This window comes from Telopea speciosissima, chromosome 4 (genome assembly GCF_018873765.1).
Source record: "Telopea speciosissima isolate NSW1024214 ecotype Mountain lineage chromosome 4, Tspe_v1, whole genome shotgun sequence".
In the NCBI taxonomy this organism is placed as follows: domain Eukaryota; kingdom Viridiplantae; phylum Streptophyta; class Magnoliopsida; order Proteales; family Proteaceae; genus Telopea; species Telopea speciosissima.
Window position 1 is genome coordinate 58978926 of NC_057919.1, and position 22346 is coordinate 59001271.

At 41.2% G+C, this 22346-nt stretch overlaps 1 protein-coding gene and 1 long non-coding RNA gene across 2 annotated transcripts; one reads left to right on the plus strand and one right to left on the minus strand.

The window, feature by feature from the left end:
- Positions 1-1765: 1765 nt before the first annotated feature.
- On the minus strand, positions 1766-2221 carry LOC122659463 (zinc finger A20 and AN1 domain-containing stress-associated protein 7-like). The gene has a single exon (XM_043854571.1). The coding sequence runs from the start codon at positions 2219-2221 to the stop codon at positions 1766-1768; it is 456 nt and encodes a 151-aa protein (XP_043710506.1).
- A 6024-nt stretch (positions 2222-8245) lies between these two features.
- On the plus strand, positions 8246-20643 carry LOC122657398. Its single transcript, XR_006332300.1, has 3 exons — positions 8246-8257; positions 19594-19598; positions 20472-20643. It is a non-coding gene; the product is annotated as an uncharacterized LOC122657398 (long non-coding RNA).
- The last annotated feature ends 1703 nt before the right edge of the window (positions 20644-22346 follow it).

The window sequence follows — 22346 nt, forward strand, 5'->3', positions numbered from 1 at the left end:
GGAATAGATTCTCAGTGCATATATCATTTGATTGCCACATTGTGGCTTTAGACATTGATGCAATATGAGTTCAAACTTTTTTTCTTATTTTATTCTACCCCAATCCGTGCAATGTCTTGACCTCTTAAGCTTTCTAGGTGGCTCTTGTAGCGAGCTTTAGGCCAATTACTCTCAAACCAGATGGCTTTAAGGAATTAGGTGTAAAACACCTCTCGGGCTTACTTACTCAACCCAAATAGGCTACAAGCCAAGACTGGATCAAAGAGCAAATAAATTTTTTTTTTTTTTTAATTTCACTTTGATTTTACTTGCCATATTTTTCCAAGTATTGAACTCAAAATGTCCCTCCACTACAATTGGCTTGGATGACATGCAGGGCTTGCACCAGACACCCAAGTTACTAAGTAGTGTTGGAATAGATTCTCAGTGCATATATCATTTGATTGCCACATTGTGGCTTTAGACATTGATGCAGTATGAGTTCAAACTTTTTTTTTTTTTTTTTTTTTAAATTTTATTCTACTCCAATCCGTGCAATGTCGTGACCTCTTAAGCTTTCTAGGTGGCTTTTGTAGCGAGCTTTAGGCCAATTACTCTCAAACCAGACGGCTTTAAGGAACTAGGTGTAAAACACCCCTCGGGCTTACTTACTCAAACCAAATAGGCTACAAGCCAAGACTGGATGAAAGAGCAAATAAAATTTTATTGTAAATCAATACAATGGCCAAGATAAAGAATGCAGCCGCTCCAAAATAATTTACTTTGAGATTTTCTAGATATTCCCTCACACTTGAACTTTATTATCCCACTCTGAGTTGGAGAACTGTCATACATCTAACTTAGGGAGGTTTGGGGTAGGGTGAGTCACACTGTTTTTCCTTAAGATTAGATTGAGTAGGTCATCTGGGGTACAAAAGATTTCAGCTCGGAACCTTGGTAGAACCTTTAAACACATGCATAATTTCAATTTCACTTTGATTTTACTTGCCATATTTTTCCAAGTATTGAACTCAAATGTCCCTCCACTACAATTGGCTTGAATGACATGCAGGGCTTGCACCAGACACCCAAGTTACTAAGTAGTGTTGGAATAGATTCTCAGTGCATATATCATTTGATTGCCACGTTGTGGCTTTAGACATTGATGCAGTATGAGTTCAAACTTTTTTTTATTTTTTTGTTTCTTTTATTCTACTCTAATCCGTGCAATGTCTTGACCTCTTAAGCTTTCTAGGTGGCTCTTGTAGCGAGCTTTAGGCCAATTACTCTCAAACCAGATGGCTTTAAGGAATTAGGTGTAAAACACCCCTCGGGCTTACTTACTCAAACCAAATAGGCTACAAGCCAAGACTGGATCAAAGAGCAAATACATTTTTTTTTTCTTGGCAATCAACTATATATGTCATGCAAGTGTATCATGGTTCAACCTTAGCACCTAACCAAAACTCGTGTATACAAGATGACTAACAAAATCGGCTCTCTCAGTAGACAGTGTACTTTCAAAGAATTTAAAATCCCTTTGATCGCTATATTCCAATTCCCTCCTCAGTGCGAGATTTTTATTACTTGAAAGTGCATGGTATTTAGGATGCTCTCAAAGTCTTTCAGAAAAATAAACTGAAGAGGCTACACACTCGATCTCGAACCAAAATAAAGACTACAATTCGATGAATCCCCCCTTCCCATACTTAAATTATGCAGCATGCAGAAATAAAAACGAGGGTCGAGATGAGGGGACTTACCAGATATAATCATCAAATGAAACTCATAACCTCTCAATCTTTTCAGACTTGACCAATGGATTAGCCTTAGCAATAGCTTCTTGGCCCACAACCTTGTAGTTGAAGAAACAGACATGCATCTCAGGATACCTGTGCTTTGAGCAGAAAGTACTTCCACACCTACAGTTGAACCCTAGCAACCCTACTTTCTTACTGCAACTCATACACTTATTATTCTTCATCATCACCACCGGAGATGATTCATTAATGGCACCGGCAAGGACTGTGGGATTAGAAATCTCAACAGGACTTCCAGAAGACGATGAGGGGAGGAGTGATAGTTGCACGGTTTTTGACGTTTTTATTGGAGAGCAGCGTTTGGCTTCTTGGAGAGAGAAGTCCCTATAACATTTGGAGCAGAGGTTAAGGGTTGCTGGTTTGCCAAAGAAACCACATCCGTTTGCACAGCGAGAAGGGTTTTCAGGTGCTTTCCCTCCCATCTCTTCGTTTTTTCTCCCTTCAGAACCCATCTTCTTCTTTCTCACTCTTGTTGATCTCGTTGTTAGTTTTCTGTTTGGGGAGGGTATCAAGGGATGAGAAGATACAGAGCAAAATGAGACGATACAGAGATTTTGGGAATGTTTCTCACACAGACCATGAGAAGACAAACTGCTTTCATTTATATAGAAACAGCAAATTGCTTAAACTTACATATTGTGCCTACACGTGGACATGAGGGGACCATGTGGACTATGATGTCAGAAACAGAAAAATGAACAAACTAACTAACAACTGTATTCCTATTAGAGGGGAGTGTTACGTAATACGTTTATATAAAGTAGAGAAAGAGAGATTAATTCATATTCATACTCGGATTTGTTACTTTGATTATTATTATATATTGACAATAGGGCCCCTTGACAATACTACCATTAAAGCTGTCCTAAAAATTGATGAAACATAACAATAATAGTATATGCAGGGGGATTTTGGTTAGATAAAGTAATTAATTTTTTTTCTTTAACGGTGTTGGGAATTGGAATGGATAGGTGCAGAGTTTGCAAATAGAAGAAAGGAGTTCTAGAAGCAGCTTAGGTAGGGCTAAAATTTTTGTGTATTCTCTCTTATTTAATGCATAATTTTGACAAAAAATCAAAATTTAATAAATAAAAAAGATGATTACGATTATAAATTTTTGACAAATCTGGGCCGTAGGATAATATAATATGGGTCATATGATTAAATCAGGCCCTAATTTTATACCTGACCAATCCATAATGTTCTATTTTATCTCTTTTTTTTTTTTTTGTAGAAGTTCTATTTTATATCACACCCTGACAGGAGGTGAAATGATCGCCGCGTCCCAATGAAAGGCAGAAATTCTGCCTCCATGATGCCAATGTGCACTCTCATTGGTTCCTATGCGCACACAGAGACCACACTTCCCCACAAAGAACACCGACCCAAAAATTAATTACTAAACGAAACTTCAAATAATATATCATTAACCACATGTTTTGATAGTTTTTCCTTCCGAACTCGCACAGCCAAGTGATGGGTTTCCGAGACAAAACACCTGTCTTTCTTAAGAATGTTTACAAAGTGAAAAAAACTACTCATAGTTTTAAAGTCCAACAAAAAAAGTAGAAGTATCCCAAGGCTGCTGGTCCATTTCTTGTTGAAGAAAAATCACCACCTCGCTACCATGAGTTCAAATGGCCGGTCACGTACGGTTGTGACACCTAGTTGCTTGGCTTTTTGGACGCTATTGAACAGTACCCTTGCCTTTGATTCTCTCATTCTCATAACCATGGTTAAGAGTAGCGCTAATGAATTAGCCATTGATTACAATATTGCTCAATGTTGGAGGATATTATTTCTTCATTGAGATTGATCTCCAATAGGAGAATATCTAAATACAATAGTTGAAGATCGAGAATGATATCGCATGTGATAACACATGGCTTAGAGAGACTGATTTTAATAAGGAATGGGAGACCTAATGGATAGCACATGCCTTAATGGGAGATCTAATGGAAATACCAAATAAGAGATTTCCATTGTGAGGAAATCTCTATATCGGTCAATACAACCCCTCAAGATGAAGGGCTTGTGGAGCGGACCTTTAGCTTGTCGCGCAAAAATTGGAACTGTGCCATTGGCAGGGCCTTGGTCAATGTATCAGCCAGCTGATCGACAGTGCTGATAAACTGAACTGTAAGCTATCTGTTGCATCAAGAAATCGTCAGGCAGTCCTTCGAGTGCCGTAACCTGCAAAAGGACCAGAGGGTGACAAAGGAGAACCGGTGTGGTTCCGGCCTAGGACCCTCCGATGCCAAAGTTAGATCTCCTGAGCAAACAGATAAATAATAGTATTCAAGATGCCTTAGATGGATAGAGTACCTTCCCTTTTATAGTGGGGTTTGACGGTGTGGAGAGTCCCGGTTGATGGTGGGTAGTCTTCGTAGTTGATAGAGTCCCTGAGTAGCATGGCTCATCCTTGATTGGTTGTCTTCCCGTGAGACATAGTGTCATGATAGACTTGGTATCCTTGATGGATAGACTTATCGACGCGGTAGATGAGGTTCCTGGTGTATGAGTCCGCTCAGACTACGTGACTAATAGGCGGTAGCCTAGAATCCTTTGTTATGTGACTTGTCTTGTTGATGGTGGTGGACGCCGCCGTGTTTCAGGGAGAGTACGCCCAAGGATGACTGCGCCTGAGGGGATCCATGCCCGGTCCACGCCCAGGGCTTGCAATCTGCGCCTGGGATCTTCAGTCAGCGCCCAAGGCCTGTGGTCCGTGCCCGGGGTCTACGGTCTGCGCCTGGGGTCCGCGGTCCCGCCCGGGTCCGGTCTGGGTCGAATCTCTCCTTGGTTCACCTGTTTGGTTCTGGTCCTGAGCTGGCCCTCCTTCCTAGGTTAGGACACATGGCAGTCCCTGGTTGGTCAGGGTGATTTTGGGTTTATCATTTGCCCTCCACTCTCTTGGAACGCAGTGCTCAAGAGAGTATCTTTTTCATTTTTGTTTTGAAACTTTGTCTCCCTTGCTCTCTTCTGGTTTCTTCCTTTCTTGGCTATTAGCCCTTCACCTTCCTAGTGGCTTGCTTACTCATGATCTTGATCACGTCCACGGTCTCGGTCATGAGCTTGTCGCCTCCTTGTGCCCGTGTCGCCCATACCTTGGTCTCATGTTCTTTGCTCATACCTCGGCTTGTTTGTGCTCGTCCACACCCGTTGGCGCCGCTTGACTATCTGCGCCTGTCCGATCCGCTCTTGTTCTATCCACACCCATCTCGATCTGTGCCTGTTCAATCCGTGTCTGTCTTGATCCACGCCGGTCTCGATTCGTGCCTGTTTTGATCCGCTCCTGTCCCGATCCACGCCCATCTCGATCCGCGCCTGTCAAGCTAGGTTGGCGTCTATCGTGCCCATCGATCCGCGCCTGTAGGCCGTCCGTGCCCGTTGCCACTGCTCGACCGTGGCTCTTGGGCGTGGCCAAAAACCCTTTTCTTTCTTCTCTCGTTTCTTCTTTTCTCTCTCCTACTTTTTCTCCCTTCTCTCTCTTCTTCTCCCTCTTATCCTTTGCTTTTGGGCGGCGTCCATTGATGGATGCCGCCCATTCATAAAAATTTTTTATTTTATTTTTTTTTAACTCTCGTTCTCTCTCTTCTCTCTCTCTCTTCTCCTTTGCTTTTGGGCGGCATCCATTGATGGATGGCGCCCATTCATGAATTTTTTTTTTCACTCTGTTTTGTCTCTCCTTTCTCTCCACTCATCCTTTGCTCTCACTCATGAGTCCGCGCCCGTGGCCCTTTGGGCTTGGACCCTTGACTTTTTTTTTTTTTTTTTTCCTTTGCTCTCCTTGCCTAAGGGGTTGACGCCCATAGACCATGGCCCTTGATGGATTTTTTTTTTTTTTCTTCTCTCTTAAGAGTCAAAGCCCATTGATGGCGCCCTCATTCTATCCGCGCCCATTGACGCCCCTTCGATCGATGCCTGGTGATGCCCATTCGATCCTGATCCGCGCCCTTTGATGCCCATTCGATCCTATCCGTGCCTTTTGACGCCCATTCGATCCTATCCGCGTCTGACAATGCTCATTCGATTCGTGCCTGGGCGACGCCCATCGATCGATGGCCCGACGCTCATTCAATTCTCGCCCATAGGCTGCTCGGCTCGATCCACGTTCGACAACGCTCATTCGATTCGATCTGAGCCTGGTGACGCTCGTTCGAGTCGATTCCGCGCCCATCTCCATTGGTCCATGCCTGTCTTCTCTGGTATATAAAATATTTGCTCTCCCTTGGTCTTTGGCCATAGACACATCTTTACTCAAACCTTAACCTCGACTTCTCGCTAACTTCGACCTCGGACCTCGAACCTTGTCCTTGGACCATGCCCATGGCCTGTCACCTACGGCCCTAGGCCGTGGCATTTTTTTTTTTTTTTTTTTTGTATTGAGTCGAATTGGTCTTTGGCCATAGACACATCTTTACTCGAACCTTGACCTCAATCCCTCGCGAACTTTGACCTCGGACCTTGGACCTCGAACCTCGAACCTCGACCATGTCCATGGCTTGTAGCCTACGGCCCTTGGCCGTGGCCCTTTTTTTTTTTTTGATGGGTACCTTATGGGTTCACTTGTTGGTCGTTGCAGTTCGCTTTCCATTCTCCTGGGTTGGCGGCTTGAAGTTGGGGAAGTACGGCCCAAGTAAGTAGTCTCCCTTCTGGGTGTTGTTGTTCCTCATCCCTCGTATGTGGCCGATAGGCCTTGGTAGTCGTTCAACCTTGGTAGCCTTGAGACTTGATAGTTTTCAAACTTTGGTGGTCTGTGGACGCTGGTGGTCCATGGACCTTAGTGGCATTGCGCCTCAGTGGTCTGCGGACCTTGGTGGCATTGCGTCTTGGTGGTTTACGGACCTTGGTGGCATTGAGCCTTGGTGGTCTACGGACCTTGGTGGCATTGTGCCTTAGTGGTCTACGGACCTTGGTGGCATTGTGCCTTGGTGGTTGTTTTTGTTAAAAAATTAGCGCAAGCGTACGGGTCAATCTTAGCTACGGGTCGAACACAAGGAGATATACGCCACTCTATTTAACTAACTTAAAAGTAATGCAAAGTGAACCAAATTAATGTGTTAAATTAAACTAATTAAACTAACAAAAATCAATGCATCCTAACTCATAAGCCTCGAACAAAATTAAGGGATTAAATCGGCGTCCTAACACATGAGCATCTAATTAACCTATCAAACTAAAGCGAATTGAAAGGAATAAAAATGCAGCTACACATACTAACCACATAAAAAGAACTAACGGAATAAAAATGCATCCACAAATAACGACCATATAAAATTAAAAGAAAAGAAATAGAGGGAGAAGAAGAAGAAGATAGAGAGAGAGATAGAGGTGATGGAGAATGAGATTGAGAGTTTAGATAGTAAAACCTGGATGTGCTTGCATGAATGTAATTGAAAAGCTTGAATACTTGCATAAACTTACCATGGCCTCCTCTTCTAAATCTTCAAGTCTTGTCGTCAACTTAAGAACTTAGACTAAAAGGCTTAAAACCTAAACTAGAATTAAGAAATTATAACCCAATTGAAGACTTAAATGGAAATTAAAGCATAAACTAAACCTATTATAACCATTAACTAAAAATCATAAAAGCAAACTAGAACTTAGAAAAGCCAAAAATCACAAATTAGAAGGAGAAGAAGAGAAGAAATTTCACTAAGTGAATGAACAATATTACAAAGGAGAGGGTAGGGGTATTTATAGGGGGAAGAGAGGAGAAGAGAGAAGAGGGAAGTGTAGGAGAAATATTCCCTAAGAAAAGAGAATATTCTCTTCTCCTTCCTCTTTTACAATGCCTTGAATCCTAAGAAAAAGAAAAAAATAGAAAGAAGAAAATACAAAATTGGGTCAAGCTCAACATTGGTTTGGTTTCTTCTAATGACACAAGTAGGGGGATCTTGGAAGTGTTTTTGTGTAAGCCGGATCCAAACTAGGTCAAGCTCAACATTGATGGCAGTTCCTTGGGCAACCCTGGCAGGGCTGGGGTGGGGGGCGTGTTTCGCAACCACCAGGCCCAAGTGGTGTTCTGGTATGGAAAATACCGGACATTTCCAATAGCTTCGAAGCTGAAATTGAAGCTCTGATGGAGGGGCTCTTTGTTGCTAGGGAGAGTGGGTTCAGAGAAATTTGGATCGAATCGGATTCGGCGGCTTTTGTTCTCTTTATTCAGAAATCTAATATTCCCTGGTTTGCTCTCCAAAGGTTGCAGGTGATTAATCTGTACCTTGACTCCTGCAAATGGAAAATTACGCATTGTTTCAGAGAAGCGAACCATATTGCGGACTACTTGGCTAAGCAAGCGGCAAAAACGGGCACATTCCTGAATAGCCATACCTTCCCTAGCCATATTAATGAGCTTCTAGGCCGTGATGCTATGGGTTTGCCAAGCTACAGATTTTTGTAGGGCCAGGTAGAGTGTCCGCCTCTGCCTGGTTGGTTTCTTTATAGCTGTTTCCTTCGTTGTAAGGGGCTACGCCCTTTTCCTTGGTTTGTTTTCCTTTTTTCTTTCTATTTCCTTAATGCAATGACCCTTTAGCGGAAAAAAAAAGCATGTGCCGCCTTTATATAGATATATATATATTTTTTATACTCTTCTCACATAATAAATAGTGGAGTCTACATAGGGGTGTAAATGAATAGCCAAAATCCGTTTCCGAATCCGTGTCCGTATCCGTTTAGCACTATCCGAATCCGTCCGAAAGCTAAATGGATGCAGATACGGATAGGCTATAGCTATCCGAAAAGCTATATTTACATGTAAACGGATAAAATATCCGATACGTATCCGTTTAGCACTATCCGAATCTGTCCAAAAGCTAACCGGATGCAGATGCGGATATAGCACTATCTGAGCCGAATCCAATCCGTTTACATCCCTAGGTCTACATTGACATTTACTCTCTTATTTTGATTATATGAGTTCTACATAGGCACCATATGAATGATACCATTTTCCAACCCCTCATTGTTATAGTATGCAGATTCTTTCTTACTAAGCCATTGTTAGAAACCCTCCTCTTTTTTTTTTTTTTTTATTTACTCTACATTTTGATGAAGCTATGCATTATTACATGCTATTAATTGAATTACACTGTAATGTAGCTTGATGGTTTCAAGCCCTAAAGATGGGTTTGGTTCTCTTGAACAGTACAATATTTCCATGTAGAAAACCAGAAAAATGAGTATTTTGATGGAATATTAAACTATTTTTGTAAAGAAATGGAAGATGGAAGATTAATTTTTCGTTCATTTGTTTCTAGAAGTAGAAAATATTCATCAAAATTTTCTTATATATAATCTTATATTTTTTTCTTTTTTCTTTTATATGTTTCTAGAAGTAGAAAATATTCACCCACAGATTTTTCGTATATATTCCCTTATATTATTCTCTTTTCACTTTTCTTTTTTCCTCTAGATTTCATATTAAAAAGGCAAAAGGTTTTATGCATGGCCGATTTATGTACTTGATCTAGCCTTCAACTATTGGATGTTGAGAGAGGGAAATAAGTCATTATATTTTTGTCTGCCACCATGCAACGATGAAAGGCACAACCTTATACGTACACGGCCATGCATAAAAACTGGGTCCTATTAAAAAATATAAATTTTAGGAGCGCAGATGATGAAGGTTGTTACCTCCTACCAACCTTCCCCTTTCTAAATTTTTATCTTTTCTTTTTTTTTTTTTGTCATTTTCTAGAGAACCAAATACAATAATAAAGTTATTTGTTGCAACATTAGATATAGTTTCTCGAGCAACCAAACAACTATAGGAAAACTCAAGTTTCTTTTCCAACGAACACCCCACTACTCCTACCTTAATCTGCATATTCTAGGCACGTAGCCAAATGCAGCTAGCCTCCCAAATGGAGTTTTATACTAGCTAAAAGAGCGAAAAAAGTAAAGTTACAAATTATTTGACACCTTGTAGGGTTTCAATAAGAGAATCCCTTGTATCATATTACTATACGACATATTATATTAAGGAATGTTAAACAATGCTTTATTTCCTTACAAAGTCAGCCTCTTAGTTTGAAGTCTCAACTCCAATTCTTTCATGGCCTGGTCATGTGGAGGAGGAGCTGAGGGTGGATGCTCAGAGAAGGCCTAGATTCAGATTGTCTTAATCTGTTCTAGTTTTGTTTCTTTATTTTGTTTGGTTCATTTAGTTGCTTTCTCCTCTGATGGCTTTGTCGTAGGTGGGGTTTGCTTCTACTCGATTTTTGTTGGTTACCAGCTCGACCAGCTCCTTTTGTACTTTATTTTTTCTTCTTAATATACATGACCTTTTAGCCACAAAAAAAATATATTTTCATACATCCACCTAATTAAAAAAAAAAAAGAGAGAGAATATTATGATAGTTCTTCTATCCTCCGGATAACTTAAATTTATCCATTACATTTAAAATTTACCCACCCCATTTTTTTCTATATATTTTGCCTAATTCTTTATTTTGTTGTTTTTTTCGCTAAGCATCAGCAGATGAGGTGTATTATATATCCAAACCAACCAAACATATTACAGAGTCTTCAGGTAGCTGATCCACTTATGGCATAGCCCTTAGCGGACAGCACCCAACCAAGAAGAAAATTTACAAGATTCTGTATCTCGGTTTCTTTAGAGCATCCCACTCAATTTCCCTTATTATAAAATTTGGGGGCCTGTCCCACACATTGCTGGTTGAAGATGAAGCTGCATGATTTGCAAGCCTGTCCGCCATAGTGTTTATCTCCCTGAAGCAGTGTGTAATCCTCCAAGCGCTGCTATCTAGGTACCCCTTGTAGTACCACCATCTTTGCTGAAAAATCCATGGAATATGTTGTTCGGTTATGCACCTCACCACTACAAGTGAGTCGCATTCCACCCATAGGTTTACCACCTGCAAGGACATAGCATGGTGGATTCCTACAAAGAAAGCTTCGAATTCTGCATAGAAATTTGATCCCACACCTGCATAGCTTGCAAAGCAACTCATGGGGTTACCCTTATGATCACGGAGGATGCCTCCCGCACCTGTACGCCCTGGATTCCCAAGAGCACAGCCATCTATAATTAACTTGACACCCTCCTGGACGGGGGGGGACCAACCTAGCTCAATTATCCTTTGCAACGAGTTTGGCACTACCTTCACATGCAGCGCTCTTGAGAGCACCAATTCAGATACCGACCTCACATTTATAGGAGTAATAGCAGCAAAGTCCGCCAAAGATGCTAGCACTTGCTTAATAACCATCTTGTGTGAACCAGCCCTATTCTCAAACCTCCTTCTGTTCCGCTCCCTCCATAGCTGGTATGGAATCAAAATTGCTAAAGGTAGCCATGCCTTTCGCAAAAGAACCGTCCTTGCCTTCCTCCTCCTCCATGAAAAAAGCTCCTGCATCGAGGGGAAGCCCCTCCCACCTTACCTCAAACCCCTTAAGCAGTTCAGTCCAAACACCCATACTAAATTCACAATCAAGAAACACATGGTGTATTGATTCTTGAGCTTTCCTGCACAAGTCACACCTTGAAACCAAGTACACCTGCCGCTTCCTCACCAGGTCATTTGTTGGCAAACAATCCCACGCCAACCGCCAGCCAAAAGTTGAGAGACGAGGCTGCAGCCCCTTCAACCACACCACCCCACCCAGCTTCTCAAACTTGCCTTCTGTCTGAGCCCTTCCCAAGCCGATTTCACTGTAAACAAGCTAGATTCTGTCAAGGACCAGATCCTCTTATCCTCCCTCTTCACCGTTGGCAGCCTAATTTCCATTATATTCTTGCAAACATCGTCCAAAGGATCTGATGCCACTACTGGCAAACACTAGTTCCCCTCTTGAATAAAATCCGCCACATAGGCTCTCAAATTCCTAGCAATCTGCACACTATTCCCAATAAGATTCACAATTTTGTCGCCCCCTACCCACCGATCATACTAGAATTTGATGGAGGAACCGTCCCCAATGATCCAACGCTCCGCCTCATCCACAAAAGACCACACCTTTCTCAAACCAGGGAGAATAGAAGATGACTTCAGCTTGCGTAGCAACCCATCCGACTGCACAAACCTCCCTCTCAAAAATGCAGCGAGCCCTGATCTGTCCGTCTTAATGAACCAACCCAACTTAGCCAGGAGGGCTAGATTGAAGTCTCGCAACCTGCGAATACCCAAACCTCCCTCCTTTTTAGGCTTACACACTGCATCCCACCTCACTGTGATGGCTCTGGATGCCTGGGCCTCCCCACTCCAAATAAAATTACGCATCCATCTCTCCATAATAGCCACTGAAGAAGCTGGCCACAAGTAAACTGAAAAGCAATGAATCAGCATACTGCAAATGACTGACCTCATCAATTCAACCCTACCCGCCATCGATAGCAAACGAACCTTCCAACCTGCCAGCCTCGCTTTAACCTTGTCAATCAAAGGGAGGACCAAGTCTCTCATAACTCTACCTTGAAAGATCTGAACCCCCAAGTAGCGGGTAGGAAAAGAGCACTCTGGAATCTGCAGGACCTCCTTAATGTGCAGCTTCCTCACTAGTGGCAGTGAACCCAAAAAAAGTTTGCTTTTTTCCAAGTTAAAAGCCTGCCCAGAGTACTCATGATACTGCTCCAGAAAGCCCTTAAGCTTCTTAACACCTCGCAAGTCCGCATTCATAAAAATGAACAGGTCGTCAGCAAAAAGCAAATGAGAGGGAGAGAGTACCTTCCGCGAGCCAGGGATTCCCTTAAGGTAACCTCGTTGCCTGAGCCCCTGCAATCCCCTACACAGTACTTCCTCCGCCAAGATGAACAACATCAGGGAGAGTGGATCCCCTTGACGCAGCCCCCGTTCCACACCAAAAAAGCCCACCAGACCGCCATTAATTAAAACAGACAGCCTAGTAGAAGCAAGAATCGGATGTATCCATTACATTTAAAATTTACCCACCCCATTTTTTTCTATATATTTTGCCTAAATCTTTATTTTGTTGTTGTAACGTTAGAACTTCACCTATTACATGGATTATTGGATAAATCCTTAAACATCTGGAGACTCAATCATTTGGTTATTATTATTGGCACCTTGAGAGTGAATTATTCAATAATATATCTTAACTTTTCTCCCTCTCTTGCAGAAGCTCAACAAAAATATTGAAAAATGCACATGTGGATGCAAGTAAGAAAAGTATCATTTTCTTAAAAAGAAAAGATGGGAAATAACTGTTCCATTGTTAAAATCAAATAGAAGAAGGAAGATGCAGAGCTATTGAAGAAGGCAGAGAACTAAAAGTAGGACTAATTCCTCAACCTTGCCAAGTGAAGAAGATGGAAACCAGCTTTGCATGTACAAGGAATTTACAAGTTTTTTTTTCCAGTTAGTCTTCTATCTTTCCCATCTTCCTTCCTCTCCATTATTAACAAGTCTACTTTGTTTTGATTTCAAAAGAGTTATTGATGTTAGTCGAAGTTGGTTTGTTATTTGGCGTTTGGCGGTCCAATTAGACATGTATTCTCCACTTTGACAAAAATGCCCCTAAACTTGAAAAATGACAAAAAATACCCGAGTAGCATTGTTCTTGGAATAAAATGATAGTAAATAATACGTTAAAATGAGGTATAAAATATGGTTCGAGCAAGATCGTCGAGATGTCTATATGACCAAGGCCATGCCCCGAGTTGGACTCGAACCAACACCTCTGGAAAGGTAAATTAACTACAATCCCAGCGAACTCCCTTTATTCTAATCTCGGCTTTTGTTTACCCGGTTCCCCACGAGGGTGGGTACGTCCAGGGTCAGTCGTTTTGACCGACAAGCGGCACTTGGTCAACCTCTAAAAAAAAAAAAAGACCAGAATCCCTGGTCTCAGCTCGGAACCTTGGTAGAACCTTTAAACACATGCACAATTTCAATTTCACTTTGATTTTACTTGCCATATTTTTCCAAGTATTGAACTCAAATGTCCCTCCACTACAAGTGGCTTGAATGACATGCAGGGCTTGCACCAGACACCCAAGTTACTAAGTAGTGTTGGAATAGATTCTCAGTGCATATATCATTTGATTGCCACATTGTGGCTTTAGACATTGATGTAGTATGAGTTCAAACCTTTTATTTTATTTTATTCTACTCCAATGCGTGCAATGTCTTGACCTCTTAAGCTTTTTAGGTGGCTCTTGTAGCGAGCTTTAGGCCAATTACTCTCAAACCAGATGGCTTTAAGGAATTAGGTGTAAAACACCCCTCGGCCTTACTTACTCAAACCAAATAGGCTACAAGCCAAGACTGGATCAAAGAGCAAATAAATTTTATTTTTTTTGGCAATCAATTATATCACACAAGTGTATCATGGTTCAACCTTAGCACCTAACCAAAACTCACGTAACAGTGAATATGCATACAAAATTCAATTGTAAATCAATACTATGGCCAAGATAAAGAATGCGGCCACTCCAAAATTATTTACTTTGAGAATTTCTAGATATTTCCCCACACTTGAACTTTATTATCCCACTGTGAGTTGGAGAACTGTCATACATCTAACTTAGGGAGGTTTGGGGTAGGGTGAGTTGCTGTTTTTCCTTGAGATTAGATCGAGTAGGTCATCTAGGCTACAAAAGATTTCAGCTCGGAACCTTGGTAGAACTTTTAAACACATGCACAATTTCAATTTCACTTTGATTTTACTTGCCATATTTTTCCAAGTATTGAACTCAAATGTCCCTCCACTACAATTGGCTTGAATGACATGCAGGGCTTGCACCAGACCCCCAAGTTACTAAGTAGTGTTGGAATAGATTCTCAGTGCATATATCATTTGATTGCCACATTGTGGCTTTAGACATTGATGTAGTATGAGTTCAAACTTTTTTTTTTTTTTTTATTCTACTCCAATCCGTGCAATGTCTTGACCTCTTAAGCTTTCTAGGTGACTCTTGTAGCAAGCTTTAGGCCAATTACTCTCAAACCAGAAGGCTTTAAGGAATTAGGTGTCAAACACCCCTCGGGCTTACTTACTCAAACCATATAGGCTACAAGCCAAGACTGGATCAAAGAGCAAATAAATTTTTTTTTTTTGGCAATCAATTATATCGTACAAGTGTATCATGGTTCAACTTTAGCACCTAACCAAAACTCATGTAACAATGAATATGCACACAAAATTCAATTGTAAATCAATACTATGGCCAAGATAAAGAATGCAGCCGCTCCAAAATTATTTACTTTGAGAATTTCTAGATATTTCCCCACACTTGAACTTTATTATCCCACTGTGAGTTGGAGAACTGTCATACATCTAACTTAGGGAGGTTTGGGGTAGGGTGAGTTGCTGTTTTTCCTTGAGATTAGATCGAGTAGGTCATCTAGGCTACAAAAGATTTCAGCTCGGAACCTTGGTAGAACCTTTAAACACATGCACAATTTCAATTTCACTTTGATTTTACTTGCCATATTTTTCCAAGTATTGAACTCAAATGTCCCTCCACTACAATTGGCTTGAATGACATGCAGGGCTTGCACTAGACACCCAAGTTACTAAGTAGTGTTGGAATAGATTCTCAGTGCATATATCATTTGATTGCCACATTGTGGCTTTAGACATTGATGCAGTATGAGTTCAAACCTTTTTTTTTTTTTTTTTATTCTACTCCAATCCGTGCAATGTCTTGACATCTTAAGCTTTCTAGGTGACTCTTGTAGCAAGCTTTAGGCCAATTACTCTCAAACCAGAAGGCTTTAAGGAATTAGGCGTCAAACACCCCTCGGGCTTACTTACTCAAACCATATAGGCTACAAGCCAAGACTGGATCAAAGAGCAAATAAATTTTTTTTTTTTTGGCAATTAATTATATCGTACAAGTGTATCATGGTTCAACTTTAGCACCTAACCAAAACTCATGTAACAATGAATATGCACACAAAATTCAATTGTAAATCAATACTATGGCCAAGATAAAGAATGTAGCCGCTCCAAAATTATTTACTTTGAGATTTTCTAGATATTCTCCCACACTTGAACTTTATTATCCCACTTTGAGTTGGAGAACTGTCATACATCTAACTTAGGGAGGTTTGGGGTAGGGTGACTCACGCTGTTTTTCCTTGAGAGTAGATCGAGTAGGTCATCTAGGCTACAAAAGATTTCAGCTCGGAACCTTGGTAGAACCTTTAAACACATGCACAATTTCAATTTCACTTTGATTTTACTTGCCATATTTTTTCAAGTATTGAACTCAAATGTCCCTCCACTACAATTGGCTTGAATGACATGCAGGGCTTGCACCAAACACCCGAGTTACTAAGTAGTGTTGGAATAGATTCTCAGTACATATATCATTTGATTGCCACATGGTGGCTTTAGACATTGATGCAGTATGAGTTCAAACTTTTTTTTTATTTTATTGTTTCTTTTATTCTACTTTAATCCGTGCAATGCCTTGACCTCTTAAGCTTTCTAGGTGGCTCTTGTAGCGAGCTTTAAGCCAATTACTCTCAAACCAGATGGCTTTAAGGAATTAGGTGTAAAACATCCCTCGGGCTTACTTACTCAAACCAAATAGGCTACAAGCCAAGACTGGATCAAAGAGCAAATAAAATTATTTTTTCTTGGCAATCAACTATATATATCATGCAAGTGTAGCATGGTTCAACCTTAGCACCTAACCAAAACTCGTGTAAACAGGATGACTAACAAAATCAGCTCTCTCAGTAGACAGTGTACTTTCAAAGAATTTAAAATCCCTTTGATCGGTATATTCCAATTCTCTCCTCGGTGCAAAATTTTTATTACTTGAAAGTGCATGGTATTTTGGATGCTTGTCTTTTAGAAAAATAAACTAAAGAGGCTACACACTCAATCTCGAACCAAAGTAAAGACTACAATTCGATGAAATCCCCCCCTCCCCATACTTTATTGAGGGCTCATGTTCCAGTTTCAAAATCTCCATGTTCCATGCTCCATCCCGGCTAAGGACATCTTTTACACTAGTTTCCAGATCCAGGTTTAGCGCCCCATCAACAAAATCCATTATAGCACCCTTTCCTGACCAGTTGTCCAACCAAAATAGAACCTCCCCTTTCCAATGAGCCATTGCGATTTTGATAACAACCACCGCAATACCCTCCTCCAGACCGCTGATCCGCTCACTCTTTCCCCTACCAGAGCTGCGTGTTCAGTTTTGAAATATTTCGCTTGGAAAAATTTGCACCATAATGATTAAATAAGGATTTGTTTTGATGCTGCCCAGGATCGAACTGGAGACATTTTTCTACCAAGGTCTTGAACTTAAGAAAACAGGGAAAAACAACAGATTTTAATTTTAAGGGATAGAACCAAATATGCTTGCTAAAGTCATCAACAAAAATAAAAAAGTAGCGATTGCCTTCAGAAGAGGCAGTTGGATGAGCTCCCCATACATCACTGAAAATTAAATCTAAAGGAAAATATCTACGAGAAACAGTTTCAGACAAAGATAAACGATGGGCCTTGCCCATTTGACAAGCGGAGCGAAGATGAGGAGTCCGAGGGAGGCGCTGATCCGGAACCATAAGATGAAGAGAACGATCATGTGGGTGTCCCAAACGATGGTGCCAACGATCATAGGAGGAAGCAGACGCCAAGTTTGCAGAAGGAGGAGGAGCAGTGGAAAAGGTGTATGAGCCAGCCTTACTGGGTCCAGAAAAGAGGATCGCCTTGGTGAACAGATCCTTCACAAGAAAAAAAGAAGAATGAAACTCAAAAAAGACACGATTATCATGATAAAATTTTTGAACAAAAATTAAAGAGTTAGTGAGAGAAGGAACATGAAGAACATCGGATAATAAAAAAGAACGATTAGATGAGGGAAGAGAGACTGAACCTATGTTTACAATGGGTAGACCATTACCATTACCTACTTGAAGTTGATTGGTACCTGCGTATGGATCATAGGTAGTGAAAGATTGCAGATCAGGGGTGGAATGGTGAGTGGCACCTATATCAGGGATCCATTGGGTCGGGACGTAGGGTTGTTGGGAAGGGACGGTTGGGGTGTGGGTGTGAGGAATGGCCGGTTGAGAGTTATGAGTGGAAGGATAACGGTAGTGGGTGTAGTAGGCCGTGGGCTGGTGCGTTGGTTGAGGGTAAGAAGATGGCGATGGGGTAGGGAGGAGGGGTGGTTTTTGATTGGTGATGGGAGCTTGCTGGCGATAATAGCACATAGATGCCTAATTGTTGGTGCGGCCACAAACTGTGCAAGGGCTGTGTGCATAAGCATTAAAACGACCAAAGCCACGTCCACGACCCCGGCCTCTAGGGGCGCCATGGCCAGAGGAAGAAGAGCCAAAGCCATGGCCATGCTGTGTGAGATTAGCAGAGGCCACAGTAAAGGGGTCAATAGTAGCACGTCTCGAAGTGAGCAAAGACTCATGACTCATGAGGAGCTCATGTAGTTCAGAGTAAGTGAGAGGCGGCTAACGATACATCATGGTAGGAACGACAGATTGGTACTCCTCGCGTAAGGATCTGAAAATGTGAATATTAAAGTCCTCTGCAGGAAGTGGCTTGCCTGAAGCTGCTAGTTCATCAGAGAGTTCCTTTGCCCGATGAAGGAACTGAGAAACGGTTTCATCATGTTTGTGTACCAAATTTTGAAGAGAAAAATTGAGAACAAGGAGGCGTGGAGTGTTTGGATTACTGAAAGCTGCCGTGAGGGCATCCCAGATCTCTTTGCTGCTCACTCGGCCCACAGCAAGTGGTAGAGCATCTTTGTCCAGGGAGGTAATAAGAAGACTCATAATGGCAGCATCTTGAATGCGCCAATCTGCGGCTTTCTCAGGGTCATCGGGGCATGGTTTGTCGTTGGTGACATAGTCATAGAGGCGTTGTTCAATCAAATAGGGGACAACCTGCGTCTTCCAATAGATATAATTCGTGGAGTTAAGCTTGATTGAAAGAAAATGGTGAGCACCTGAACCAATTGTAGCGGGCACAATAGGAGATGGGGAGGGGACGGTGACACCTGCAATGGAGCTACCTTGATTATCCATGGAGGCCAAAATGTGGGAGGGGAGAGCAAAGATGAGAGAAAAAAGAAGATTTTAGTTGCAGGGAGAGGGCTCGTTTGAGCATTTGGCTCTAAATACCATGTTGAGAATGGATTGTATATTCATTCACCTTAATTATCTCTACCATAATAGTAGAGTATATATACAGGATTACATTGTGATCTCCTAGGATCTTAGAGAATAATACAAGATATTATACTACAAGGGGTATTATCACATGTGATAATACTTTGAAAGGTAAGTCTTGGTACCCAAGGAAATGCCACATATGATAACACTGTGAACGGTAAGTCTGTGAAAGGTAAGTCTTCATATCCAAGGATTTGCCACATGTGATATTGCTTAAGATAGCATGCACATGCATGGTAAGTGGAGAAAATATGGAGAGAGAGAGGATCTCTTAGTAGATACTCATAACCTCTCAATCTTTTCAGACTTGACCAAAGGATTAGCCTTAGCAATAGCTTCTTGACCCACAACTACTTCCAGGGTACCTGTGCTTTGAGCACAAACCACCTCCACACCTGCAGTTGAACCCTAGCAACCCTACTTTCTTACTGCAACTCAGACACTTATTATTCTTCACTACCAACACCGGAGATGATTCAATAATGGCACAGGCAAGGACTGTGGGATTAGAAATCTCAACGGGACTTCCCAAAAACGATGAGGGGAGAAGTGATAGTTGTTGTGGGTGTTTCTGCTGCAGCTGCACTGCTTTTGAAGTTTTTATTGGAGAGCAGCGTTTGGCTTGTTGGAGAGAGAAGTCCCTATAACACTTGGAGCAGAGGTTAAGGGTTACTGGTCTGCCAAAGAAACCACAACCGTTTGCACAGCAAGAAGGGCTTTCAGGTGCTTTCCATCCCATCTCTTCGTTTATTCTCCCTTCAGATCCCATCTTCTTCTTCTTCTTTCTCTCTCTTGTTGATCTGGTTGTTAGTTTTCTGTTTGGGGAGGGGACTGTTACGTAATACGTGTATATAAAGTATAGAGAGAGAGAGAGAGAGATTAATTCATATTCATATTCGGATTTGGAAATGGAAACCCATTCTCATCAAAAAAAAAAAAAAAAAGGGGAAAATTTCACGGACGCCCCGTCTAAGTATTCAATATATCACGGATTTACCAAACTTGGTCAAAATGTCATAGACACCCCCTACTTTATGACTTAATTTCAACTTAGTCCACTCCGTTAGGTCTCTACAGTTAAGTGGCTGTTAACTCTTTTTTTTAAATGGTGAAATTACCCTTACCTGTGAACTCCCCATAATACCCTTAAGGGTAAAATCCCAAATACAAACCATTCTGTTCATGGAACCCACCATTTCTTCTTCTTCTTCTTCATTTCTTTCTGCTTCACCGCTGCAACCTCTGACCACCACCAATGTCAATGACTTTCAAGGCAGCACCTAGATGGACCATCGTAATAGATGCCCAGGCTTGCATGTCTATCAACCTATAAATACACTTTACATATCTCCATCTTCTTCTATTCATCGATTCCTCTTTTATTTTCATTCAATTTCTCTGTTCCTGTTTCGAGTTTTAGTTTCTCGAATCTCAATTTGATTGTTCCAAGCTCAAAGAAGAAGAAGAAGATATTGGCGATCTTAACAAGGCAGTAGCTCATCAACCAAAGGAGCTGCACCCCTGATTCTTCAAGGAGTGCTGAAAAGACTAATCCAATTCCAGAGGAGATTCTCAAGGATTTCCTCTCTTCCCATCCCAGTAATGCCTTTTCCATGGTGTTCAACAGTGCGCTCGCTAATGTTTGTCCTGACCAAATCTACTCCCTCCACAACCAAAGGTACCCATATTGTGCGATTTTATTTGTTGCTTTTGAATTTCTTCAAGTTTAGATAAAAAATCAAACAGATTATTAGAGATAAGAATGAAGCAATATTGAAGACCATTTTGTTTTTTTGTTTATTACCTGTTCACAGCTGTCGTCCAACCACCCTCTCTTTCCCCTTCTTCTTCTTCTTATTCTTATTATTCTCCATACACCATAACCGAACCCATCTCTCCACTGAACTTCAAAATTCATCTCTATTTCCCTTCCATTAACTAAATTTTCATCATCATCGTTACCTACTCCCTTTCCGAAACCCCCAAAACGAAACCCATCTTCCTCACTTCATTCTTTACCCCAACTCAAAACCTCTGCCACCACTTCTTTCCCTGGTTTTGGCAGATTAAATGATGTTATTGACCTCATTTTGTTTTTCTTAACGTTATCTAATCGGATCAATTTGCAAATTGTATGAAATCCAACCTCTAGGTCAATCCAACCTCTAGGTCTTCCGACAATTTCCAGTGGGAAAAATCAGGTGAAATTTGGAGATCAGAGGTTATTTTTTACAATGGACTATGATGATTTTAGATTGATTTTGAGGAATTCAAGGGGTGGATGTCTGGAATTTCATGGACACGGCAATCTCTGTTGACTCTTTGGATTCCGAAAACGAATTGAAGGATGGAAGGGATGGAATCGTAGAGCGGCTTTACGGAAACGGATAAACAAATCATGGACACGACAATTTTAGTTGGGCGGGCGTCACGAGTAGTCGAGGGGGCGGGCCGTTGCAGTAGGTGGTGGGGTGATGGTGGTCGTGCGGGAAGACGAGGGTGTGGTGGTGGCAGCGGCAGTGGTGAATGGTGATGGTTTAGTTCCTTAAACGGAATTTGTCAAACATTGGATATCCAACTTATAATTTTACCAAACGTTAGGTCTTAAGTGTCATTTACTCATTTTTTATTTAAATAACTAAGAGGGTAAAATTGACATTTTAACTTTGGGTGGTAACCCTGCTTAACGTGAGGGGGAAGGTTGCCATTTTGACCAAGATCGGTAAGTCCGTGACATAATGAATACTTTGAGGGGGTGTCCGTGAAATTTTCCCAAAAAAAAATGGAAACCCATTAACATCGAAAATTAGTAAGTCCCATCGATACTACCATTAAATTTGTCCCTCTGAAAATTGATGAAACATAAAAATAATAAGTATATGCAGGGGTAGTTTGATCAGATAAAGTAACATATATATTTTTTTTATTTTAAACGGTGTTGGGAATTGGAATAAATATGCCGCGTCATTTTCAATAGGTGCAGAGTTTATAAATAGATGGAATTGAAGGAGTTCTAGAAGCCGATTAGGTAGGGCTAAAATTTTTTTGTATTCTCTCTTATTTAATGCATAATTCTGGCTAAATATCAAAATTTAATAAATAAAAATGATGATTACGATTATAAAATATTGACAAATCTGGGCTGTAGGATAATATGATATGGGTCATATGATTAAATCAGGCCCTAATTTTACACCTCACCAATCCATAATGTTCTATTTTATCTAACACCCAGACAGACACAGGAGGTGAAATGATCGCCGCGTCTCAATGAAAGGCAGAAATCCTGCCCCCATTATGCCAATGTGCACTCTCGTTGGTCCCTATGCACACACAGGGACCACACTTCCCCACAAAGAACATCGACCCAAAAATTAATTACTAAACGAAACTTCAAATAATACATCAT